The sequence below is a fragment of the Octopus bimaculoides genome, chromosome 10 (genome assembly GCF_046866305.1).
Source record: "Octopus bimaculoides isolate indiv1 chromosome 10, ASM4686630v1, whole genome shotgun sequence".
NCBI classification, from domain to species: Eukaryota; Metazoa; Mollusca; class Cephalopoda; order Octopoda; family Octopodidae; genus Octopus; species Octopus bimaculoides.
Window position 1 is genome coordinate 66,692,512 of NC_142937.1, and position 27,802 is coordinate 66,720,313.

The 27,802-nt window shown below is 38.2% G+C and overlaps 1 protein-coding gene across 1 annotated transcript in view; it reads right to left on the reverse strand.

Annotated features, from left to right (window-relative positions):
- LOC106879769 (uncharacterized) overlaps window positions 1–15,294 on the reverse strand; it is a 124,107-nt gene extending 108,813 nt beyond the window's left edge. Inside the window, exons 1-3 of the mRNA XM_014929460.3 lie at window positions 15,256–15,294; window positions 5,634–5,729; window positions 2,455–2,658 (exon numbers count right to left, since the gene is read on the reverse strand). Of these exons, the coding sequence (XP_014784946.1) occupies window positions 2,455–2,658; window positions 5,634–5,729; window positions 15,256–15,268 (313 nt within the window). The 5' untranslated portion in view covers window positions 15,269–15,294. The remainder of the gene's footprint in view (window positions 1–2,454; window positions 2,659–5,633; window positions 5,730–15,255) is intronic.
- Between the last annotated feature and the right edge of the window lie 12,508 nt (window positions 15,295–27,802).

Genomic DNA, 27,802 nt, shown 5'->3' on the forward strand with positions numbered 1-27,802 from the left:
CCCAGAACCATGTGGCTGGTAAGCAAGCTACTTACCACACAGCTACTCCTGCAGCATATATATATATATATATATATATATATATATATATATATATATATATATATATTTATATATATATATATATATATATATATATATATATATATATATATATATATATATATATATATATATATATATATATATATATATATATATATATATATATACACACACATATCTTACCAAAAACTCCCTCAACTTCCATATTTTCCTTTCCAAATTGTTTTGTGACTCAAGTTCTGATGACTTTGATCACTAGCCTCTGTTGGAAAACAATTGAATCATCAAGGATAATGACTGGGATGCAGAGAATATGAGGAAGGACTTAATATTCACAAGCAGTCATCTATTCTACATCCAGGTGGATAAAAAGTTTGTTTGACTAGTAGGTGATCATGCCAAAATACACTGATGATAACTATGATGGTAGGTGATCATGAGGTGATGTAACTGATTAGATCATCTGCATCCCCAAAACTTTAAAAGTCTCGATCCTTTCTAATTCCTCATACAGTATGTATAGCTTCCATATCCATGGAACTAACTATCATGTTGTCACTCAATATGTCCAGCCATGATAATGAGGTCACTACCATTCATTATTGAGATAGTCTGCCAAAGGGCCTCAAAGAAAAGATACTTTTCTTTCATTTGTCAGTTTGCATTTTTTAATAGCACGGTCTGTATGCAAAGATCATACTGCAGCATGCTCAATTCAGCAATTGTCCTCTTCTCTATGAAATGTTTTAGTTGATATTTTTGACTTGAATAGTTGCAAAATTATCATCAATCTGAATAGATCCAATTTACTAGCCAAAGCACGAAGCTGTTGTTTTTATGAAATTCAAACAATCTTTTAACACCATGAAGGCCAACATATCTTTCCATGCTTGATAGTCTAAGCCAATAAAATCAATATGAAATTTAATACATCAAAATTTCAGGTTATTCATTATGGAGGGAATACACACAAATCACAATATTTGACACCAGATAACATGATGATTCAGAGTGCTAATGACACACAGTACTTCAGAGTAATGCATCTTTCATTACCAAACTGACTTCTAAATGCAGACATCTCATAGGATGGATCCTACAGACCTTCATGGCAAGAGAACTGGTAGTTTTATGCTAACTCTATGGAAAACCCTAGTTCTGGGCAGAGCAGATTACTGCTTACAGCTTTGGTTTCCTAAATCATTTGGTCTCATCAAAGAAATTGAAGGTTTACAAAGAATGCTCATCAGTAAATTACCTTCAGTTAAAAGCCTTAATTACTGGGAATATCTGAAAGCTTTACATCGCTACTCTCTTGAATGCCATAGAAAGATATATACAATCATATACATATGGAAAATTCTGGAAGGGCATGTTCCAAAACTTTAGCATTACAGAGAACTTTAATGCACAAGCTAGCAGACACTGTCAGCTTCCAAATATAGCACCTTTAAAATCATGAGCAAAAGCACTATTTACCAATCTGATATTTAAAGGTCTTCAACTGTTTAACTGCTCACCTAAAGAAATCAGAAATATAAAAGGGACTGCTATTGAAACATTAAAAAATACATTGGATAAACTCTTAACAATGATACCAGACTATCCAACCATTCAAGGATACATTCAGGGAAGGTTGGCTGTGACAAACTCAATCATAGACCAACATTATAAAGTGATAAAACCAATAGAAAATAAGTTAAGGCAATGCTCTGGGATGGCTGCAGTCCAACAAATGAAAACATTAAAAGAATAAGAGAAAAGTAAAGAATGCCATAGCTGAATCATATCTTGTAAAAGATTTCCTTAAGATATTGAAAGAAGTTGTCCTTTATACCCATAGGAATGAACAGTTACAGAATATACAGAGAAAATATTGACAAAAATCCCTTTTTGAATATAAACTTTATAATGCCAAATATTGGGAAACAGAAATCAGCACTGTCAGCATACTGAACAATTCATTACATGGCATGAAGCCAGTTCCATGTTTGGGTCTAACACCATTAGCATGTCTTCTCCAAAAATGAAAATGAGTGCATATACAATATTCTAAATCACATATAAAATACCAGTATGTATAACAATCATAATGTATATATAGTTGTAGTACCGTATAAGTTGTAATAAGCTTAAAAAACAAAAACTTTGCTTAGAATGCCAGTAGATTGCCTCATGCAGTGTTTTAACCTGATTTGAACTGTACTGGAGTAAATGAATATGCGAGACATTCTAAGCTAAGCCAGACATGTTTGTTCTGATAAAGAAGTCTGCAAACAAAACATTTACTGATTTGTGCTAAACACGCTAAACTAGAATTAAATTAATATATGCACTCGAAATAGCATTAGATTAAAATATTAGTGTGCATAACATTTATAATGTAAATCAAAGTAAAGATGTACTTACCAGATATAAATAGGACTTGTTTGAAATCTTTGTATTGGATAATCCTTGAAGTGTTTTTATCCGCAAATTGTATTATTGCATCCCGTTTATTATCAGGGTCATTATATTCATATTCTAGTATTGAAAATTTTCCATTTTCATCATTTATTTCAACTATTGACTGAAAAGCATTTTTAAAAATATCTCTGTCAAATATTTGTTTATCTGAAAACAAATATTAAATGGAACACCTCAGTATAAAGCAAAGGGTTTAGCTTTTAATGCATTAAAAAAATCGATGTGACTAGGAAAGGAAAATAAAATATAAGGTCTGTGTTGTACTTGATAGAGCACGACTGAATATGGCAGAAAAACAAGAGAACATTTTTATGATAAAAAAACATTCTAGATAATAATTTACAAGTTGTTTGAAAGTAAGTGAGAAACTACTATATTGAGACAATGTACATAATTAAATGTTTCACAATTCACTTCTGTTACAAATTCCAAAAAATCTTTGGCCTGGCAGTGCTACTGAGGGATATTGCTGGTTTGAAAGTGCTATCAGCTGGGCTTGCCCGAGATGTGTGCAGAGTGACAAAGCTGTTCTGTACACTCTTGTTCAGTGCCTAAGCATTACTGACTTCTAAGGTTTTGTTGAACACCTGCTAGGATGGATTTGACTCTTAACTGAGTCCCTTGTAAAGACTGTCCCACTGCTTTCCTTTGGATGGGAAGGGCAGGCAGTGTTTCTTTGTCTGGTAGCCTTAGCAAAATAGGTTGTGTGGTGGACCAGATTGAAAGGGCTGAAGATAGATACTTAACTCTTTGGTCAAACCCTCATCGATTTTTCAAGTTTCACTTAAAAAGGAAAGCGAGGGTTGAGAGGGAAATGCTGCCTCCCAGTAATTTTGTTAAAAGATGGGTGAATGTTGCAAGAAGGGTCTGAGTGAATGGCCCTACTTTAAGCATGCACCTGTAGGTTGAAGGAGGATGTAGAGAGGGAACTTGCCATAGTGGTCAGGGTAAATCTAGTTTTGTGGGATCTCCATGAGCAGCCTCAAGAATTTTCCCGCTTTTAGGGAATTATTCATTGTTATAACTTTATATTGTTAAACTTTTTTACTTTTAATGCCTTTTATGTAACCCTACATTGTATCGTCTTGTACCATCCCCAATGTTTTTTGTGAATCCTTAGTGGTAAAGAAAGAAGACATTATTATTTTGCTGACCTTGCTTTGGGTCAATAATATAAATATCAGTTGAACACAGGGGTTGATGTAATCAACTTACTTCATCTCCCAAACTTTCTGGTCTTGTGCCAAAATATGAAACCATCATCATTATTATTATTATTATTATTATTATTATTATTATTATTATTATTGTTGTTGTTGTTGTTGTTGTTGTTGTTGTTGTTGTTGTTGTTGTTGTTAATGTTGTTGCTGTTGTTGTTGAAAGCAGCAAGCTGGCAGAATTGTTAGCATGCTGGATGGAATGCTTAGCAGTATTTTGCCATTGCTACGTTCTGAGTTTAAATTCCAACAAGGTCGACTTTGCCTCTTATCCTTTTGGGTCAATAAATTAAATACCAGTTGAGTACTGAGGTTGATGCAATCGACTTGGCTTCTACCCCCAAATCTCAGGCCTTGTGCCTATAGTAGAAAGGATTGTTATTGTTATAATCTGCATGTTTGTTGCAATCACTTGTTGAAACACACCTAACACCCTAGGGCAAGTGAAGGATAAGAGATATTACAGTAAAACTGAAAGCTTGGGGAGGGGAAGTGGAAGGGGAAGTTAACTGGAATCTTACAGAGCTCCAATGCCTGGACAGGAAGGCAAGAAAACTGCTAACATCTAAGAACATCCACCACCCAAAGCAGACGTTGATCATATGTACCTACCTAGAAGTAATGGGGGAAGAAGAATGATGCAGGTAGAACTGTGCTATAAGACCTCCACAATAGCAATGAACAGGTACTTAACTAGTACAGAGGACTGGATGCTGTGGTTTGTGTGCAAACAAAAAAGCAGCAAAAGATCACATTCTATTGTCAAGGAAGCTTGCAAATTCACAAGGGCACTTGGCGTTAAGCCTGAGTTAGCTGAAGAACGTGAAACCACTGCCACAAAACAAGCAAAACGGATCAAGCAGACTGTATAGAAGAACTGGCAGAAACAAATTGAGGAGCAGTGGATCCAGAAGCCTCTGTATAGACAGTATATACTTCGAAGTTGAAGTGCTTATGTAGACCAAGCAACAACCCATCAGTGGCTGAGAAGTTCAGGACTGAAGGCTTCATATTGGCAGCACAAGATCAAAGCTTGCTTACCAGAAACTACTGGGTTAACATTCTTCAAAACAGTTCTGACCCTAAATGCAGATTCTGTGACACATTTGATGAAAAAAATAGACCATCTCATTTCAGGATGTCCTGTGCTGACACCAAACGAATACAAAACTTTCCACGATAGGGCAGGACAGTATTTACATTGGAAAATCTTGTAAACACTATAAAATCAGCACTCCTACTTACTGGTATGAACATCATCCTGAGCCAGTCATTGAAGGTGAAAATGTTAATATCCTCTGGGATTTTCCAGTCAAGACTGACAGAATGATCCAGGATAATCGACCAGACACAATTATTGCAATGATGAGATTGAAACACTGAACCACCTAATCTCTGGGTGTAAAGTTCTAGTACCTATACAGTATAAATCAAGACACGACAGAGTTGGCCAATATCTACACTGGTTAATATGTCAGCATTATAAAATGAAATCTGCTGACAAATAGTACAAGCACCACCCTGTAACAATTCTGTGGGACTTTCCAGTACATACAGACCTGTGGTTGGCTTGTGGATATAATAGAAGACACTTGCCCAAGATACCATGTAGTTGGGAAGCAAGCTTCTTACCACACAGCCATACCAGTGCCTTTTCATTAAAATTTTTGGTGATTTGAATGCTGGCTGTATTTATCATTTTAAGATATGTGACGAAGATGAAAACTATTCATAAAATAAGTTAGATTTTATATGTAATTTAATGTCTCTGCCCAATCATTTTAAACATTATTTAGCATTTTCCCAACTGCCACAAGCTCCTGTACCAAAACATTTTTCAGAGTAAGTTTTCGGCAAGTTATAACATCCTTATTAGATATCACAAATACATTTAATAAAACTTACCATCATTCATGGGCTCAGAAAGTTGTCCCAACACTTGTGTTAAAGTTAAGCAACCAATAAGTATCGTATGAAGCATTTTTATTCCTTTTTCATTTACTGAAAAGATAATTTATAACATGAAAATTTCATTTGGCAATAAAATCCAGAATTAATAAATTTACTTGAATAACATCAATTGACTACAGTACAAAGTGCCATGAATGAGCCATGCTAGGAACATCATTATGAGAACATATTCAAAATGAGATAATACAAGAATAGAGAGGAATGAGTGATGTGATTGCAGAGTACCAAAAGCACAAGTTCTGCTGGGCCAGGCATGTCACAAGATTCACAGACAACAGGTGGACCTGTGCAGTTGCCAAGAGACATCCAAGGGATTAGAAAAGGCCTCCATGAGAGTGGGAAGATGATGTAACCATGCAATTTGGATCAAGATGGAAAAGAATAGTGCAACCAAAACAAAATTGGAAGCACGTTGTGACCAGTGGTGTACAACAGTACCTGATGGTCTGGTCATTAATGTGATACTGTGATACTTGAATAATATGGCAAAATTACTGTTTTGTCTTTCTCACCCAAATGCACTCTTCACATTAAATCCTGTAAAAATAGATTCTGTGACAGAGAATAAAATCACTTTTATTAGAACATTAAAAACAAATAATCAACTACGAAATTTATTTGGAATCTAGTAAAAAGTAAAGGCTGTTAATGAGAATTAATGAAATGTGCTGATTCACACATATGCTAGAGAGAATTCCCACTTTTCATTAGAGCCAATGACATTTCTATTTATTTGAATGCCAATAAAAGCGTATCACTACAAGCCATTACACAATCATTATATTGAAGGGTGAAAGGTCAAAATTTTGAGTAAACTTTGTGGATCATTCAAGCATCTCATTAGTTTCTCTTTTACTCTTGGTCTGTACTTGATAACCACCACCAAAGCCACCACCACCACTGCTACCATCACATCAACAGAAATAACCACAAAAGGGATATTATTTAAGGACATATTTATAGCAAAGGTCAAAAGCAGATTTTATGCTAGTCTTATCAACAAAATAAGCTGGTACAAAGTACTGTATCACTCAACATAGAGTAGTGATTAGTACAACAGGATAAGAATTACACAGAAGAGATAGTGGACAAACTAGAAAAAAAAGTAAAGGAAATAGAAAAATTTCTTTTCTGTGCATGATGCCAACAATGAGGAATGGGGGGAGATAGATAATTATGATGTAGAAAACAATTAGGAATTTCTATGAGACAATTTGTAATGAGATCCAGATCAAAGAATGGGAGAAAAGGGAAGTAATTAATGATATCTGACAAAAAAAAAAAAGCACAGATACGAAGTATACTTAACAATGATAGAAACTGAAAGTTAGAGAGTTGCCAGTCTTCTATGTCATGGGAATCAGATGCTTGAGATGTTCCATTGAAAAAGGATGTATGATAGTGTGGTATGTCTGGTGGGTATGTGAGTCAGTGTGTGAATGGTATAACATTACCATGCAAACATTTAATAGTGACTTTTATTTCACTGCACAAGTAAAATTGAAGCTGGTCATGTATTATAAAGTTCCACAAGAAGCCAACACAACTGAAGAAATAATTCAGTAGCATTCATATCCAGGTTGAGTGGGAATCATTAAAATGACTATTATATTGGCAAGAGAGTGTGTGGAGCTGGTCTGCAGGTTACCACACACTCTGAAAATTGGCGTGAAAAACAAGTTTTTATATAACCCTTGTACTGGGATGTTCCAGAAGAATCTAAAAGAACCTATCACATGAAGTCTGGCTACTGATTGGTCAATAACTAGACCCCTCATGTGAACAAAGTTGTGCTATGTTGTGATTTAAATTTCATAATTTGATGACTCAGTTTTGAGTCTTGCTACAATAATCATACTGAGAAGAGAGGCAAAGGAATTCAGTTGTGAATGAGTAGGCATAGGAGCAGTTATGAATGAGTAACATATAAGGAGGGAGAGGAACTGCCTTAAATAGATCCAGCATGTGGGGATCAACCCTTTCATGAGCTTTCATGGGCATTTGGTCTTGTTAGCCTTTTATAAGTGCCTCAGCAAATTGGCATCATAGTACTCTCCATTGATAGTGTGGCCCTTTTGAAGATAGTCAATGAATGCAGTGCCTTTTGATTCCAAAAAAACTGAGGCCATCACCTTCCCTGCAGATGAAATGACCTTGGCCTGCTGTTGATGATATTTTTGAGCAACAGGATGAAAGCTAATGGAAAATAGTTTTTGTGTGTGACAGATGCACAGGGGCAATAAACACTGCAGATGTACAGAAAACAGATTCCATCACATGCCAGGGGGAGAAACTAGAAGTAGTTAATAGCTTCTGCTACCTAGACGACCAAGTCTGTAGTGGGGGTGGTTGCTCTGAGAGTGTAGTGTCTAGAACAAGAATAGCCTCTTGCTCAAGATAAAATGTAGACTATATGATGCATGTGAGCGAACTGCCATGTTACATGGCAGTGAAACATGGGCCATGACTGCTGAGGACATGCATAGGCTTGAAAGATATGAAGCTAGTACAATCCACTAGATGTCAGTGTGCATATACGAGTGTAAGTGCCCTGAGAGAAAAGTTGGGCATAAGAAGTAATCAAATGTGGTGTGCAAGAGAAATGACTGCTGGTATGGTCATGTGTTATGGATGAGGACAGCTGCGTAAGGAAGTGCCATTCCCCAACTGTGGAAGGAACCTGTGAAAGAGGTAGACCCAGAAAGACATGGGATGAGGTGGTGAAGCATGACCTTTGAACACTGGAATTCACAAAGGCAATGACAGGAGACTGAGACCTTTCGAGATATGCTTTGATAGAGAAAACCTGGCAACTAAAGTGAGACTGCAGCCACGCATGTCTGGTCCAGTTAAGAGTACACCTGATGCGTTGTGCAATATGATATGCTTGAGAAGACTTGTTGAGTCCAATAAAACCAATATTTTAGCTGTGTCCAGTGCCCCCGAACTGTCTCCTGTGCCGGTGACATGTATCAGGTCATCCCATAAGTTCTGTCCAATTTTACCTTTTTCAAAATTGAATGAAGTTTAATAGTATTTTAGAATGTCTAATGGAATTAAAAATTATTTTTATGCATTTGTGTACATTTAAACTAATTAAATATTATTTTACAGAATAATAGAATTAAAATTTCTTTGATTAAACCCATTTCTAACATGGAAGTATCCAAAGAGCATTTGAGGCACATAATGCTTTATGAGTAAAAAAAGAAACTCTGCAGCCGAAGTGACTTGAATCATACACTCAGTTTATGGGAAAGAATGCTTGAATGAAAAAACTTGCAGAAGATGGTTTGCAAAATTCAGAAGTGGAGATTTCAGAAGATGAAGATTGAACAGGATGTCCAGTTGAGTTTGATAAGCTCCTTGAGGCATTACTTGAAGAAAATCCTACATTTTCAGTTGAAGAATTGGCAATAAAGCTTAGTTCAAACCATAAAACTGTTCATCGTCATCTTCAACGACTTGGAAAACGGGTGCCTCATGAATTGTCCGAAAGCAACCGCAAATCCCGAGTTGACATCTGCTCTTCTCTCCATTCTTGTGAACTCATTTCACCCTTTTTGGATAGACTTGTAACCGGTGATGAAAAATGTATCTTCTATCGAAATGTTAACCATCATAAACTGTGGCTTGGTAAAAGGGAAAAAGCTCAACCACAACCGAGAAGGGAACTTCATGGGAAAAAGGTTCTTCTCTCTATCTGGTGGGATTGCAAAGGAGTAATTCACTTTGAATTGTTACCACCCAATGCAACAATCAATGCTCAATTCTACTGTCAGCAATTGGAGCGTTTGAATCAAGCTTTGAAGGAAAAAAGACTCACTTTAGTGAATCAAAAGGGAGTGATGTTTCATCAGGACAATGCATGACCCCACACTGCAAAGATCACCTCACAGAAGATTGAAGAATTTGATTGTGAAAAAATTCCTCATCCACCTTATTCTCCCTACCTTGCTCCTTCAGACTACCATTTGTTTCGCAGTTTACAGAATCATTTGTGAGACATAACTTTTGCAAGCCAGGAGGAGGTTGAAAATGACATTTCAGAGTTCTTCACTTTGAAACCAAAAGAGTTTTACATTGATGGGATTAAAAAGCTTGTAAGTAGATGGAAGGAAGTCATAGATAACCAGGGAAAGTACATTGATGATTAAATTTCAATTAAATATAACATTTGATCACTTGTTTTCTTTATTTAAAATTTGGACAAATCTTATAGGATGACCTGATAAAAAGCACCATCTGAATGTAGTCGATGCCAGGTCTGCCTGACTGGCTCCCATGCCGGTGGCATGTAAAAAGCACTATCTGAATGTGGCTGATGCTAGTACCCCCTGACTGGCCTTCATGCTGGCGGCACGTAAAAAGCACTATCTGAATGTGATCGATGCTAGGCCCGCCTGACTGGCTCCTGTGCTGGTGGCACATAAAAAGCACCCACTACATTCTCGGAGTGGTTGGCATTAGGAAGGGCATCCAGCTGTAGAAACATTGCTAGATCAGATTGGAACCTGGTGCAGCCGCTGGCTCTCCAGACCTTCATCAAACCGTCCAACCCATGCTAGCCTGGAAAATGGACGTTAAATGATGATGGTGATATATTGTCTGCAAAATATATGATGAAATATCCATCGCGGCTGATCTTACCAATTGGTTTCGCATAAAGTATACAATGGAGTGTTAGGTAACAATCCAATTATACAACTTTACACTCATCAAAGTTATCTGATATGGAAGGGAATATGGTGACTGCCCTTTATTGTTTCTGAGACGAATATATATAAATAGAGTTATTAATAAAGGAAAATACTTCACAATCTCTCTCTTAATACAAATACACCAGGCAAACAAAATATTTTCAGATTGGTATAGAATTCCTGGCAATCCTAAGGCAATATCCAAAGTCAAAGTCTATCACCAATTGATTTTACAAATCCATGGTTGCATTCCCCAATTCAAATGGTCTTTTACACTGAGTGATATACAGGAGAAGGCATACATAATGGCCTTTACATGATTATTTGTGCATCTTTGGATTACAGCTGTTTCTGATATGCATTATGGGTATGTTCATGGTTCTGTTTACTCAATCAGTCAATAGATTGACTGAACAAATTGAATGTCCTTAAGAAAAGCTATCAGGAATCCATGTACAGAATATGTATATATATATATATATATATATATATATATATATATATATATGAATACATATAGATGTGTGTGTGTGTGTGTGTGCGTGCAGCAGCAGCAGCAGTAGTAGTAGTTTTTAATGAATTTAAACTGGGTGGTATCAAAACAAAAAATGAATAATTGGCAAAAATTACCTTGGGATGCTTGCTGCATGGAACCTTAATAACCAAGTGGACAGAAGCCAAACTTGATACAGTAAGTTAGTAAATTTTAGTGATAAGAACAAACATATTCTAAGTGGCTAACTCTGGTCAAAATAAGAAAGGGAGACAACCTGAAATTTCAGTTAATTCAAATTAATTACATACATAATGAAATGGGCGACCATTTGATAACTCCTGGTATATTAGAATTTATTAGTGGAGCATAATATAACTGTGACTTCAATATTTTAAAATGGTGAGGGATGATGTTTTTTTTCTCTCATGAGTGAATATGAAGTGATTATAAAAAAAATGACTCGGGTTGTTTACTGTTAGAAGATTAAACACAAATGAAGTTGCTTGCATACTTCACAGATTAAACCAAGAAATCTGAATTAATTTTAATTAATTCAAACTCAGGTGGACTAATTATAATTGATGTAGGGATCTTAATGATTGTTTTTAAATGACAAAACTTGTGAAAAAAAAAAAGCAAGAGATAAGATGAAACTTTAATTAACTAAAAGTAATTAAATAGGAAATTCAGTAGTAAGTGTACAGGTAGTTCACCAAAAGTCAGTTCTCAGCCCCTTCTTGTTCACCATAATACTCCAGGCTATTAAAGAGGAATTTAAGACTGGTTGCCCTAGGGAACTGCTCTATGCTGATGACCTTGTTTTTATACTGAATCACTACCTGAACAAGAGAAGAAATTTCAGGTGTGGAAGTAAGGTCTAGAATCCAAGGGACTTAAGAGTTAATTTAGTAAAGACAAAAGCCATGTGAGTAGGAAAACAGATAAATCACTGATCCTTTCAGGGAGATGGCCCTGCTTAATATGTAGAAAAGGTGTTGGTAGAAACTCAATATGGTGTACCCAATGCAAGCTATGGACACATAAGAGGTGCAGTGGTATCATGGGAAGGTTAACAGAGAAAGTAGTTTTTGTGTGTGGCAGCTGTGCAAGTACAATAAACACTAAGAATATACAGAAAATAAACTCCCTCAAATATCTGTAGTTGATAGTTGAAGTAGAAGATATAGTTTCTATTACTTAGGTAACCAAGTTAACAGTAGAGAAAGATGCTCTGAAAGCATAGTTGCTTGAATAAGAACTCGCTGGGTAAAGTTCTGAGAGCTACTACCTTTGTTGACAACAAAGGGCCTCTCCCTCAGAGTGAAAGGTAGAGTGTATGCATGTGTAGAAATAGCTATGTTACATGACAATGAAACATGGACATGTGAAGGCTTGAACGAAATGAAGCTTGCATGCTCTGCTGGATGTGCAATGCTAGTGTGCATGTATGACTGAAAGTAAATGATTTAAGAGAACATTTTTTTTCTAAATGACCAATTCTAATGAGAAAAGTAGAGCCACAATTCAAAATAACTAAATATGGTTCTATATTTAAGAGATGAGGAATTATGTACATTATTTACATTATTTACATTTGACAGATATTTGTCCTCATCTTGTTTGTTGTTAACACAACGTTTTGGCTGATATACCCTCCAGCCTTCATCAGGTGTCTTGGGGAAATTTCGAACCTAGGTTCTCATTCCTAAGGTATTTTTCGATGTTGTTGTTGTTGTTGTTGTTGTTGTTGTTGTTATTATTATTATTATTATTATTATTATTATTATTATTATTATTATTATTATTATTTAGGCCACTGCTTGGAATCAAACTCGGAATCTTGGGGTTAGTAGCCTGTACTAGTTAGTTGCCCATGGGCAATCATGGAGTGAATTTTAGGGCTTATAAATCTAATATTTTCCTATCCTTGGGAACTGGTATTAAGGAAGGATAGGAAAATATTAGAATTATAAGCCCTAAAATTCGCTCCATAATTGCCCATGGGCATATGGCATAGTGGTTAAGAGCATGGGCTACTAACCTCAACATTCTGAGTTCGATTCCAGGCAGTGACCTGAATAATAATAATAATAATACCTTAGGAATGAGAAGCCAGGTTCAAAATTTCCCCAAGACATATGAAGGCTGGAGGGTATATCAGCTGAAATGTGTTAACAACAAACAAAATATCCAAAATACCAAATGTAAATAATGAATATGGGTTGCAATGGGGAATAAAACTAATATTTATCATTATGTTGACCTCCTCCTCCTCCTCCTCCTCCTCCTCCTCCTCCTCCCTCCTCCTCCCTCCCCTCCCTCCTTCTGGATATCATCTTTAGCAGTATATTGACAATTTCAGATATGTTTCAGTTTAATCAGTAAAGCATAGTTTCACTGTAATTAATAAATCTAAGAACGATAGAAGATATATAATTTATTTATGAGTGAATACTAAGTGTTCTAATAACTTAGAATGACTGAGAAAAATTACCAAGGAGTGTCTACTGCATGAAAAGTTAAACAGTTAAGTGGGTATGAGTATGCTTGATGTTGTAAGCCAAGAAAGTTTTACGTAAATTGAAATTCACAACAATGGTGACAAGAAAAAAAATTACTTTCAAAACTAGTAAATTTGATGGAAAAAAAAAAAGAAGTCAGCCTGAAATTTTGAATCAATTTAATTAAATTAGGAATGTATCTAGAATTGAGTCTGATCTCTATCTGTAAAATGAGGATTCTAGACATGCTGTGGTCTCATTTTAACTATGACAGATAGTCTTAGAAGGACTTGAAATAAATAGTTATTTCATGGATCATACAAAATGGCATAATAAGTTAAAAGAGAATACCAGGACAAATTACCATGGGAGCCTATGCAAGAAAATTTAATTAATCAAAATGGCAACATTTATAATGAGAAACATAATTTTCTAAATGACTAAACTTAGTCAAAAATGAAATTGGAACAATTAGAAATTACTTAAAATATTTTAGAATTCACTAGATATTAATTACAGTGATGAGAATGTTTGATCCTTTGCAGTGCAATGGCAATCCCAAACATGCAATTAATCTTATTAGATTTTATCTGAGATACAAGGTTTAATTATGACTAAAAGACTTAGCTAATAAGAAACTATTTATTTATTTTGCTGTTAATGAACATTGAATGACATAATAAATAGAATGACCAGCAAAAAATTATCAAGATACACATGCTGCATGAACAGTGCTGGATTAAATCATTAGGCAAGCAAAAAAATAAGCACGTGCTTAGGGCATCAAGGGAAGCAGGGGCACCGTAGAAATGGTAAATAGTTTACAGCACAAAAGAAATTACTTTAAACTTGCTAAAATAATATTTGTATTGCTTTATATGAATTGGTTTGTGGTGTCATAGGGAGTATCTGGTCAAAGACTTTGCATTTAGAAAAAGGAGCAGGAAACTTTTCAAATATAAATAAAGTGGAAGTATACAAAAACAGACATTATTTTCCATCTTACTGTTAGTTTTGTTGCATTTTGAAAAATAAAAAATTATTTTATGGTTTAATACTGTTTATATTTTGAATTATATATGGGGGCACCAAAATCTTTTAAAGCTTAGGGCCTCAATAGGTTTTAATCTGACCCTGTGCATGAAGACTTAATTGTAATGTGAGCACAAACATTTTCTGATATAGCAAGCTTGCAACGTTTAATAAATTAAAATTACAATTTCACTGTATTGTTTATGAAGAAATAAAAGATGCTTGTGAAGAAAGAATAAAATACAAAATAAGATTCACCTTATACATATTAGAATAACTGAACCAACACATATAGAGAAGCAACATGTTATATAGAAAGCAGAAAGAGAGATATTGAGCTGGAGAAGTGACAATTTTTTGTTGCTAAATTTCAATAGGGACAGATGATTTAAGGGAACATAAAAGGATACTACTGAATTTAATTATGTAAGATGTGAGAAATTTAATACAAATCATCAGTCAAAATTAGTTGGTGGGCAGCATCATAATTGAGTGTTAAAAAAGAGGATAAAATATATTATGAATTTTTAGGTACAAAAAGGGAAAGCTGCATTATGTTTGAGATGACATGGCACTGTGACACTTTCTTTGCTGAAATTGTAGTGCATATACAGAGCAAGGTGGCTTGAAAATATTTGGGCTAAATATGCAGAAAGAGAGGATTGAAGATTAATATAAAAATGTAGTGAAAGAATATAAAATAAATTTGTCTTCAAAATTGAAAACATTTTCTTCAACTTTGTATTCCATGCTTTCTCCAAGGTTTGGCACAAAATGAAATGTTGAATGTAAATATAAATAAAACATTTATATAAAATAGTATTTACCTTTGAACATCATTCTGTTGTGTGATCTGTAACTGAGCTAATTAAAAAAAAAAATTTTCTTTGTTTTATGGAAAAATATTAATGATGTTATTATCTATCTCATTAAAATGAATCAAAGACTAAATGTTCATCACTGATTGGTAGTGTTTGTGTACAAAGTTAAAAAGTCGCTGATAATGATATCGATAACATTAAAATACCTTACTATCATTACCCTAATTTAATCTTTATTTTTATTTTTATTTTTGCATAGAATAGAAAGGTGTCAATCTTAAATGTATCTAGGATGTATTATTTTCAGAATCTAATAAACAAAATAATAGTCTGAACCTAGTAAAGGATTGGGGTAAAAATTTAAAGTTCAGTAGGATACATTTCAGTCTATTTCAGCTTTCTAAGGTGGTGAATTGGCAGTCATTAGCATGTTGGACAGAATAACTTGTAATACTTGTTCTATTTCCCTGTGCTTTAGGTTCAAATCCCACCAAGAACAACTTTACCTTTCATCTTTTCAGTGTTGATGAAAAAGTACCACTCCTGAGTGGTGGATTAGTAGGGGTGGGTGAAATGTTATGTATCATCTGTTCAGATTGTGAACAAACAGCAAAATCTGAAATGGCACTAAAGTGATGGCCTTTCTTCTCAATAAACATCAGCAGTGTGGAGAAAGGAAACTTGACCTGCATGTACAGCAGGAGAGAGGAAACCTGGTTCACATGTACAAATGCTAGCCTCCCTCAAAAATCTTGCCTAGACTTACACATACATGTACAAATGTACGATTGACATTGATCAATGGAGGCCCCATAATTCAGTCTTCAATATTTCAAAGGTGATAAATGTGGTAAGCTGGCTGTCAGGAAGGTACATCATACAACTCCAGAATCTTTCAGAGTACATCTCAGTCTACTGGGTCAAATGCCTTATGGAGGTCAACATAAAATGCTTGACTTTTCCAAGTTGGATCCATGTTCTCTTCTCTGAGGATCCATCTAGCTGAGGTGATGGCTTGTGTTGGTCAGCCACATACTTCATGGTCACAAAACATAAGGAAATATCTCATGGAGATGGAACTGACTTGGACACTGCTCAGAGGATTGCTCAGGATGACCCAAACAAATACTGACAAATGGTGGATACGGTGACATGCTGCAATGGTGCATGCCTTCATATCTTACCTGACGTGCACCTCTTGTTATCACTAAACAGAGCCTATACATCTTTGCAACAAAATGAAATACATGGCAACACAGCTACATGTACAATACATAAGGTTACTATTCAATATTTCTCTTTCTCTCTCTCCCTTTGGAAACAATCAGCTGTGGTTTGATCAGGAGAGAAAAGTGCTCTGCCAGGTTTCAATTGTCTCAAACACTCTGTATATCATGCATATATCATGACTAGTGGTATCCTAATGTAGATACTACGGGGCTTCACTACAGCACATGGACTTCAAAGAATGTATAGAATATTATACATATAGATATCATCACCATCATAACCACCACCACCACCACCGTCATCGTCATTGTCGTTGTCATCGTTGTCACCGTCGTCATCGTCGTCATCGTCGTCGTCATCATCATCATCATCATCATCATCATCATCATCATCATCATCATCATCATCATCATCATCATCATCATCATCATCATCATCATCATCATCATCATCATCATCATCATCATCATCATCATCATCATCATCATCATCATCATCATCATCATCATCATCATCATCATTTAATGCCCGCCTTTCTTGCTGGCATGGCTTATATAGTTTGAAAGGATCTGGTAAGTCAGAAGGCTATGTGAAGTTCTCCTGTCTGCTTTGGCATGACTTCTTAATGCCAACCACTATACAGAGTATATTGAGTGCTTTTTATGTGGCACCAGCAGCAGTAAGGTCATTAAGTAACTTGCAAGACATGATCCCTTGACTGAGGGAAGAGTACTAGAGAGAGAAGTGGCTTTGTACCTGGACCTGGTGATGAGAGGTTAGAGTATGGAGACAGAAATAAGTGTCATGCAGTAGAGGGGAGGGGAGAGAGAGAGAGAGAGAGAGAGAGAGAGAGAGAAAGAGAGAGAGAGAGAGAGAGAGAGAGTGAGAGAGATAGAGAGAGGGAGAGAGAGAGAGAGAGAGAGAGAGAGAGAAGATGTGATTGGGGTACTCTCAAGTTATAGAGAAATAAAAATGAGTGAAGTAGATCTAAGAATTGAATAGGGTGAGTGGGTGGGTAAATTTGCAAGATTGCAAAAGTTAAGTGAGAGATGGAGAGGAAGGAATATAGTGAGTGGACACAAGTAGAGAGAGGAGTTGTTAGGTACTGGACGATATGTTGTGGGAAAGAGATACAACAGGCACCCATTGAGTGCATGTAGGTTTGCAAATGTACAAGGGGAGAGTGAGAGATAGAAGTGAAGGGAATACAGTGAGTGATGAACACAGATGGAGGATGTGGAAGGTGTTAGGAAGATGGGTTGTGGTGGAGAGATTTGTTACAGACAGATTGTGTGTAGGGACATGGACATAAACAATGCCTTTATGGCCTCGATTTTACTGAGCTGGGTCTTCTCAAGCACTGCAAATCACCAGTCATTTCAGTCCTTTCTTATCTCCACTATGAGACTCAAACATCTTCAGATCATCTTTCGCCACATTGTCCCATGTCTTCCTAGGTCTTCCCCTACCACAGGTTTTCCCTTCACATTTAGAGGTTGATACTTCTTTGTGCAGCTGTGTCTATCCATATACATTGCATGACCAAACCAGCAAAGTCTTCTCTCTTTCACATTACATCTTACTCCTCTTATACACAGTTTTTCTCTCAACACATTTATACCAAGTTGTATATGTTCACTGACATTGTACATCCAGCAGAGCATGCTGGCTTCATCTTTTTCTAGCACCTACATGTTGTTTTCATTCACAGCCCATGTTTCACTACCATATAACATTGCTGTTCATACACAAGTAACAAACAAACTGTCCTTCATTCTGAGGGATCAGATCTTTGTTACCAATAAAAGTAATAGCTCTCTGTACTTTGCACAGCTAGCTCTAATTCAAGCAACTATTCTTTCAGCGCATCCACCTCCACTGCTAATTTTGTCACCTGGGTAAAAAGAAACTGTTTACTGCTTCTAATGATTTCCCTGGGGATTTGAGAAAATTTATTTCCTGTGTTCTTAGTGTCTATTGTTCCTGCACATCACCCACACTCACAGACTACTTTCTCTGTTAACCATGCGTCCATTGGTCAGACACAATTTGTTGAGGCAAATTTTCTATGGCTTGAATATTGTATCTTTAACCAACCTTGACTTCTTTCCAGGCAGGGTAATATTTATCCATGGCCGGGAAAAACTGCTTGTATGACAGGGACATTCATTTACAATAATCACGTAAAGGGAGACATAAACACACACACACGTTCAGACACACACACACACACACACACACACACACACACGTGTGTGTGCGCACGCTGGGCTTCTTTTGATGTATGCCTATTAAATCCAATCACAAGGCTTTTGTGGGACCAGAACAATAATAGAAAATACTGATAAGAAAGGAGATGGTAGACTTTGAAAGTGATATTTTAAGTCTGTTTTGTGGAAAGTTTTTTTTTTGCTGATACAGATCGTAGATGTAGAGCTGGAGTAGTTGTGTAACAAAGTCTGGAGAGTTGTGAATTGTTTTGAGTATGATGTTAGCAACAAGAAGTCTAGTTTCTGCTTAACTCTCAATTCTCTTTACCGTCAGCGGCGTGAGATGGGCAAGGCGCCCTGCCTAGCAATGTGTAGAGACTATTAGATGTTGATGAATAAGAATATCACGATTATAATGTGCTACCCCACACTACACCACGCTACACCAAGCAATATCGCGATAGATAGGTTATTGTAATCAATTATAACCTCCCCCTCCATATTTCTCGCTTATCAATCAAGCAGACCCTTACATATTCAGTTTAGTATTTGGATTTGATTATCATGCAATTTTACGCTAACTAGGTAATCTTTGACAAAATTAAATTTTCGTTCTGTTGGTTAATAAAAATATCATATTTAATATTCCATTTTTTAAAAAAAGATATTAAGACTTTTAGTGTTTATGATACAAAATATATTCATGAGGAATTTTTTAACATTTAAAATAAATATAAAACTATTTAATAGTTTAAGAATAGAAGTTAAGAACGAAACATTAGAGATGGAAAAAACCCCCCAAAGGTTCTAATTAATCAAAAAGTATAACAAGAGATAGCCACCAGTAATTCATGTCTGCCCCCGAGAAGAACGAAAGTGGGCGTGCAGATTAGTTCGTGGCAATTACATTAAATATAGCTATACCAAAGGACTGTTTTGCAAGCCAGAGCTACCATGGTGATATCTAGTTTTCATGTAAGAACTTTCTGTCTCTATGTCTAAACAGCTAATGAATTAGAGGGAAAAAGAGGAAGGAAAAAAACCTCATGAAATATGTATTTTGAACAATGAACTAGTTTCTGTTTTCTATCTTCTCTGTTCATTTGTAACTTCGTACAAGGGTGAACTTAACATAACTGACACGTGTCTAGAGTTACACCGCGCTGATGTTTCCCCAGAAGTTTCAAATAGTGTTATTTATGGTTACTAAGACCACAGGAAAAATTAAATTTAAGGACTATATTTTATTTTTTATAAAAATGAAAGAATTAAAAGATGTTTAGGTTACGTATTAAATATACAAGATCTTCAAATTTGTCTGAGAAGAAATTCTCTCGTCTTCGAGGACATATTTCCTGCCAGAGGTAAATCATTGTCTGAGAAATGAGCCCCGTGAGGTGGAGTGTATGTTGTAGTGAGTGTCACTGGCCATTCTCCGAGCCAACGCCATTGCGGTCATGTTCGTAGGGCGTGGCTGAACACGCCATTTGTTTTGGGATGTACTCCTATGCTCCATCATCTGCTGCTTAATCTCACACTTTATTTTTTCCTTTTCTTTGTTTCCTTGAAATTAAATTGTGATTCAATCTTTATGTAAACAAAATTTTGTATTAATTTATTGTAGAATAGCACGAGTTCCTCCCCCTTAGGTTGTATATCAAATTCATTTGGTGATGCAGAATTTTTAATTGAAACCTACTTAAGTCATCTTTCTCTTTTGTCTTTCTGTGGACCATAAAATATAGCCCCGTGTGTCATTTTTGCCACTCGAACGGTGGTCCATTGTCGACTCGAATACTACCGTTGCCCGCTGAATAAAGGAAGTCGTTAGTTATGTAAAAACTAACACTTCCTTTTTCCAAGCTGAGATTCGAAACCGAATCTAAGGATTCTCGCTCGTCTGATCCACCACCGACCAAACAGGCACGAAAGAAATTTTTTTGTCCTGTCAAAAAATGATGGATTGTTTCCCTTCGACCTTCGACCTCAGCCGTGTCATTTAAGGCTCAAGTGGACAGGAGGCGACTTACAAAGGTAGGAATTTCTCCTGTGGTATATCTGTCCTTCTAGCTGTCACGACCATTATAAATACAGCAATCCGTCAAGGGACAGACAGTCAGAGACAGACGGAGAGAGAGATAGCCAGCCAGTAGCTTCATCAGTTAAACAGGCAACACATCCAGATATTCAAACATGAACGACAATCGCAGTCGCAGAACATAAACAGACACCACTGAATGACCAGCGCACACACAGACACAAAACATGTCCGGTTCTACCCTATCGTATCAACACAGTATTTACCCTGTTAATTTCTTCGCCAGCTCGAAGCAGTTGGTAACGTGATGTAGTGAAATATTTGGTGTATACAAGTAAATGCAAGTGTCGTTTAAATAAATTATTTAAAATACAACCCGATGCTTTTCCATTGTTTTACTTTGAAGTCGTCCACATACCTATTTCATCTGCTACCTCAACATCTTTTACTACACCTTTTCTACTACAGTTATGCGAACGTCTGTCTTCCGTAAGAATAGACGCAATAGATTGTAGTGTGGTAGCTGTTCAAGCAAACAAGTGTCTCCCAACAATATCTCGAATCTTTTATTAATGATGATTTTTGTCTCGTACCTTTTCGAATGAGTGGGCACTTACGAGGTTGAAGCTTTCTTCTTATCATCGGACAGCAATGAAGTTAATTTAAGCAGGTTGAAACCTACATAAGTCAACTTCATATCTCAGCCTTCAATCACCAGATAAATTTAAGACCTTAAGGGAAGGAACTCTTTCTATTTTACAAGAGTTATTTCCTTTAACTATTGAGTTAACGCGCACGTACACACACACACACACATGTGTATAAATGTCTCTCTCCGTATATGGTTATATGTATGTACACACACGCGTTTATATTTATACAGTTATATATATGAACATATATCTATGTGTTTATTTATAAAATATCTATCTATCTATCTATCTAAATACATATACATACATACATACATACACACACATATATATATATATATAGACACACACACACACATACATACATAAGGGACGGAGAGAAGGAGGGAGAGAGAGGGTGAGAGAAAGATTTACACATTCACATATGCCCTTCGATGAGTTGCTATTTCTACATTAGGTATTTATCAATCTTATCTATCTCACTAATCATTCATCTATAAATTAAACTTCAGTCTATGTGATTATATATATATATATATATATATATATATATATATATATATATATATATATATATATATATATATATATGTACATATGTATATATATATATATGGGAGAATATACGAAAAAACAACAGACGAGGACAGGTGGTGTAAATAACAAAAGGATATATTAGTTTAACGCTCGGGAATACGGAAAGTCTTTGACGTTTCGAGCTACGCTCTTCAACAGAAAGAATACGGAGACAAGGAGAAAAACACGGAGAAAAAAAATTGAATAGTGTCCAGTCAACGGTCAATCATAATAATGGCTGATCATAACAATGACTGACCGGAAGTTAGAAATTCTTTTTTCAGGAGAGCTAAGAAAAGGGGGAGATAACAAACGGTGATCGAAGAACGAGGGGCTGTGTGTGGGAGATAGAATGCTGGTGATCTTGACGTATGTAGTGTGAAAATAGGGAAGGGAGAAAGTAGTTGGTCAGTTGTAGTGTGTGATGCGAGGGTATTTGTGTGGTGTGATGTGAGGGTGTTGGGAGGTGGGGAAGGCATGGGTGGAGTGTGGGTTAGGCTGAGGGTGGGGTAGAGGTAGGGGTCTGTGGGTAGGGTGGGGGTATGTGGGTAGGGTGGGGGTATGTGGGTAGGGGGTGGGTGGTGGGTGTAAGGAATTGGATGGGGTGGAGTGGGAAGGTAGAGTAGGAGTGTGTTGGGGTGTGGTGGGATGAGCTTATGAGGGGGTGTTGACGATGAAGGGGGAAGGGGAAGGTGGATGTAAGAGAGGGGGAAGATGGGTATGGGAGGGGAGAAAAAGAGGAGAGAGGGTGGGTATGAGAGGGAAGGTGGATTGAGAGAGGGGGAAGGTGGGTATGGGGGGAGAAAGAGGGGGAAGGTGGGTATGGGGGAGAAAGAGGGGGAAGGTGGGTATGGGGGGGAGAAAGAGAGGAAGAGAGTGAGAGAGAAGAGAGTGAGAGAGAAGGAAGAGGGGTATGGGGGGGGGGGAGGAAGAGAGAAAGAGAAAGAGAGTGAGAGAGAGGGAAAGAGAGAAGAAAGTGAGGGTGAGAGAGTAAGAGAGTAAGAGTGTAGAGAGTAAGAGTGAGAGAGAGTGAGAGAGAGGGAAAGAGAGAAGAGAGTGAGAGAGTAAGGGTGAGAGAGTAAGAGAGTAAGAGTGTAGAGAGTAAGAGTGAGAGAGGGGGAGTACGAGAGAAGAGAGTGAGAGAGAGTAAGAGAGAGGAGAGAAAGAGTAGGGGTGAAGAGAAGTGGGAGTGAAGAGAAGTAGGAAGAGAAGTAGGAGTGAAGAGAAGTAGGAAGAGAAGTAGGAGTGAATAGAAGTAGGAGTGAAAGAGGTGAAGAGACGTACAAAGAAGTAGGAGTCGGAGCAGGAGGGGAGGGGGAGAGATGGGTGGTAGGAGGGAGGGTGGGGGAGAGAGACAGGAGGAGGGGGTTAGATGAAGAGTGGAGGGGAGTTGAGCCCATGTGGCGCAAAGGAGCGGAGAGAGAAGATTAATCCCTGTTCACGGCGCAAACGGGAGTCCGGATGGCCCCTGTGCATGGACAATCCAAACACAGACAGGTGTTGCTGCAAGGAGTGGCCGGCAGAACGGAAGTGGTGTTACACCCGGGTGTCATTGCCAACGTTGATGTCTCGGAGGTGTTCCGCGAATCGGTCGACCAGGCGGCGCCCCGTTTGTCCGATGTACAGAGAATGGCAGAGAGAGCAGGAGAGGCAATAGATGATGTTGGTAGCAGTGCAGGTGAAGGAGTCGGTGATGCGATAGGGTCGGTGATGGGTGCTGGTGAGGAGGGTGATGCTGGAGAGGTAAGGGCAAGTGCGGCAGCGTGGGCGGGAGCAGGGGAACGAGCCAGGTTGGGAGGTTGGGTTGGGGAAGAAGCTGTGGACCCGTAGGTTGTGGGCTCGTTTGAAGGAGGGGAGGGGTCGATTAGGGAAGATGTGGGAGGTGGAGGGGTCGGACTGGAGGCGCCGAAAAGCTCGGAGAATGGAGCGTTGGAGGGGTAGGGTGGTGGGATGGTAGGTGAGGGGAAAAGGGAGGCGGGAAACGGCAGGGCGGGTTCGGGGGGAAGAGAGCAGATGTACGGTCCACAGAACGTGCTCTGGCAAGGGCGGTGTGGATGTTGGTGGGTGGATATCCACGCAGGCTAAAGTGGTGAGCCATGAGTTGAGACTGAGTCTCAAAGTCATGGCTGTCGCTACAAAGTCTGCGTAGACGGAGGAATTGGGAATAGGGGATGGAAAGTTTTGTGTGTCTAGGGTGGGAGGAGGAGAAGTTGAGATAGGAGTGTGAGTCTGTGTGTTTGTAGTGGATGGAGGTGCTAAGGGCGGAGTGGAGGATGCTGACCGAAATGTCGAGAAAGGGGACAGAGGTGTCAGAGACAGTACAGGAGAAGTGGAGGGCAGGATGGAAAGACTGAACGAAAGAGAGGAACGAGTCAAGATGTTCGCGGGAGAGTGAGGTGACACCGATACAGTCGTCGATATACCGACCGTATAGTTCGGGAGTAGGACCAGTGAAACTGGAGAATATTTGGGCCTCAACATAACCAACGAAGAGGTTCGCGTAGTTGGGGCCCATTCTCGTCCCCATGGCCACTCCCGAGAATTGCTGGTAGATATCTCCCGCGAACGAGAAGCAGTTGAGAGATAGGACAAGTTCGGCCAGACGAATGAGTGTGGAGGTGTCGGGTTGTGGGTTGGGGCGTTGGTCTAGAAAAAACTTCAGGGCACGCAGCCCCTCGTCGTGGGGGATCACTGTATAGAGGCTCTGGATGTCTAGAGTGAAGAGAAGCTTAGAAGGGCCGGGAGGGAAAGAGAAAGAGTTGAATAGACGAAGCGCGTGGTTAGTGTCATGAATGTGGGAAGGGAGAGAAGCCACTAGGGGGGCGAGGACACGGTCTAGGTATTTTGAGATAAGCTCGGTGGGGCAGTTGCAGGCGGAGACGATGGGGCGGCCAGTGTTGTTCGGTTTATAGATCTTGGGGAGGAAGTAAATGGTGGGGGTGCGTGGGGTGCGAAAATAAGGTTGGAGGCGGTGGCGGGGAGACAGGAGGAGGGGATGAGGTCATGGATAGTGGAGGACACAGTCTGTTGGTAGATGGGCGTGGGGTCGGAGGGCAGAGGGCGGTAGAATGAGGTATCTCGAAGTTGACGGAGAGCTTCGGCCTTGTAGAGGTCCGCGCGCCATACCACCACGGCTCCACCCTTATCAGCCGGTTTTATGATGATGTCCGTGCGGCGTCGGAGGGATCGAAGGGCCGAGAGTTCGGCTGGGGAGATGTTGAGTCGAGAGGGACGCCTGGAAAAGTTAAACCGGCCCACAGCGCGTTGGCAGGCGCCCATATATATGTATATGTATATATATACATATATATATATATATATATATATATATATATATATATATATATATATATATATATATATATATATATATATATATATATATACATATATATAAGTTAAAAAAAACAATAACAAAAAAACAACGAAGTGAGGACGTGATATGGATAGTGTTATTGGACGCTCAGGAAAGGAAAGAAAGAGTGTATGACGTTTCGGGCGTAGCCCTTCGTCGGAAAGATGGAAAGTTCGGAGAATGGAAGAACGGAGAAAGAGGAAAATGGTACCGATGCCCACGAGGTTACATTGTGAAAAGACCGGAAGATGAGGTGGTGGGGGAAAAGTTCTTTCTAAGACAGAAGAGTGAAAAAGGGAGATGAATATCTGTGCGTGTGCGGGGGTCTGCGAGTGTGTGTGTGATAACAGAACGTGTGTGTGCGTATGTATGTATGTATGTGTGTGTGTGTGTGTGCATGGTTTGGTGGTTTATCTGTTAGTGTGTTTGTGTGTGTGTGTGTGTGTGTGTGTGTGTATGACGTAGTGGAAGAAATTAATACCAGGACTGGTTAGTGGACGCTTATAGACACTGTTAGGTAGAAGGTCAACAGGTGATTTTTTGAGTATGTGTGTGGGGCTGTAGGTGTTGGGTACGTGTACGTGTGTGTGTGTATTTTGTATGTGCGCGTGTGTGTATGTGTATGTTTTTGTGCGTGCGTGTGTGTTTGTGTGTATGTGTACGTTGTGTATATGTGCGTTGCTGTGTACGTGTGTGTGCGTGCGTTTGCTATTGTATGTGCGTGTGTTGTTTATGCCCGTGTGTGTGTGATTGTATGCGTGTCTGTGTGAGTGTGTAGTGTTGGTGAGAAGTGTGTGCGTGTATGTGGATGTGTGCGTGTGTGTGTGGATGTGCGTGTGTGTGTGGGATTGTGAGTGTTAGGTACGGGTGTGTGTGTGTTTATGTGTGTCTGTATGTGTGTTTCCGTATGCGCGTGTGTGTATATTTTTTGTGCGTGCGTGTATGTGTATATTGTGTATGTTTTCGTGCGTGCGTGTGTGTTATGTATGTGAGTGAGTATTGTGTATGTGAGAGGTGTGTGTGTGCATGTGTGTATATGTGAATGTGTGTTGTGTATGTGTGTGTGTGTGTGTGTGTGTGGTTTTATGTATGTGAGAGATGTGTATGTGTGTTTATGTGTGTGCGTGCGTATGTGTGCCAGGCATGTATGTTATTTTGTGTGTGCACTCCTGTGTGTATGTGTGTGCATGTGTATGCGGCTGTGTATGTAGGCGTGCGCGTATATATGGGTGTGTGTGTGTATATGTGCGTTCGTCAATATGTGTGTGTGAGGGCGCGCATGTATGTTTGTCATGTATGTGGGCGGTATATATGTAAGGTGTGGGGGAGGTGTGTGTGTAGGTGTATGGGAGGTATGTGAGGTATGTGTGGATGGGGGTATGTATGGGTTGTCAGGTGTGTGGGAGGTATTTGTGAACGGGGGTATATGTGGGTTATGTGTGCAAGGGTGTGTATGCTTGGGTGTGTGTGTGTGTGTATGTTTGCGTGATTGTTAGCGTGTGTGTGTATGCGCAAGTGTGCGTGTGTATGTGCGTTTGTATAAGTGTGTGGGCGAGTCTGAGCGTGTGAGTGCATGTATATGTGTTGTGTGTGTGTGGTGTGTTGGGGGTACGTGTGCTTACATGTGTGTGTATGGGTGCGTGTATTTTTGTGTGTGGGTATGTGTGCGTGTAGGTAGGGGTGAGATAGAAAGTGGAAAAATGTAGTGAGTGTAATAACAAGAGAATAATGGATATAATATATATATATATATATATATATATATATATATATATATATATATATATATATATATATATATATATATATGAACCCGGAACCATGTGGTTCGTATATATATATATATATATATATCTATATATATATATATCTATATATATAAAAATGAGAATGTGTGTCTGTCTGTCTGCCTGTCTGCCTGTCTGTCTGTCTGTCTGTCTGTCTGTCTGTGTGAATCCCTAAAACTCGAGAACTACGCAACCAATTTCATTCAAATTTTACAGATGCCTTACTTAGGGTTCCAGTTGTGTTTTAGTCAAAAAAAATTTTAACTTCTTGCAGAGTTCGAGCCCACAGCAACATAATATCTCCTCCACTATTTAAGTATTACGTGTCAAAAGTGAAACAAAAACACTCATGTCAAATACTTTCACTTTAAAAATGAAACTATTCCACTAACTGAAACAATCACATTTCGATACTGTAATGACAGATACTTTCAGAGAAAGAGAGAGAAAGAGAGAAAGAGAGAAAGAGAGAGAGAGAGAGAGAGAGAGAGAGAGAGAGAGAGAGATGTATATGTATACATATAGATGTATATGTACACGTTATTCCACTAACTGAAACAATCACATTTCGATACTGTAATGACAGATACTTTCAGAGAGAGAGAAAGAGAGAAAGAGAGATGTATATGTATACATATACATGTATATGTACACGTATATGCATAGATATATATATATAGATATAGATCTATATGCATACATGT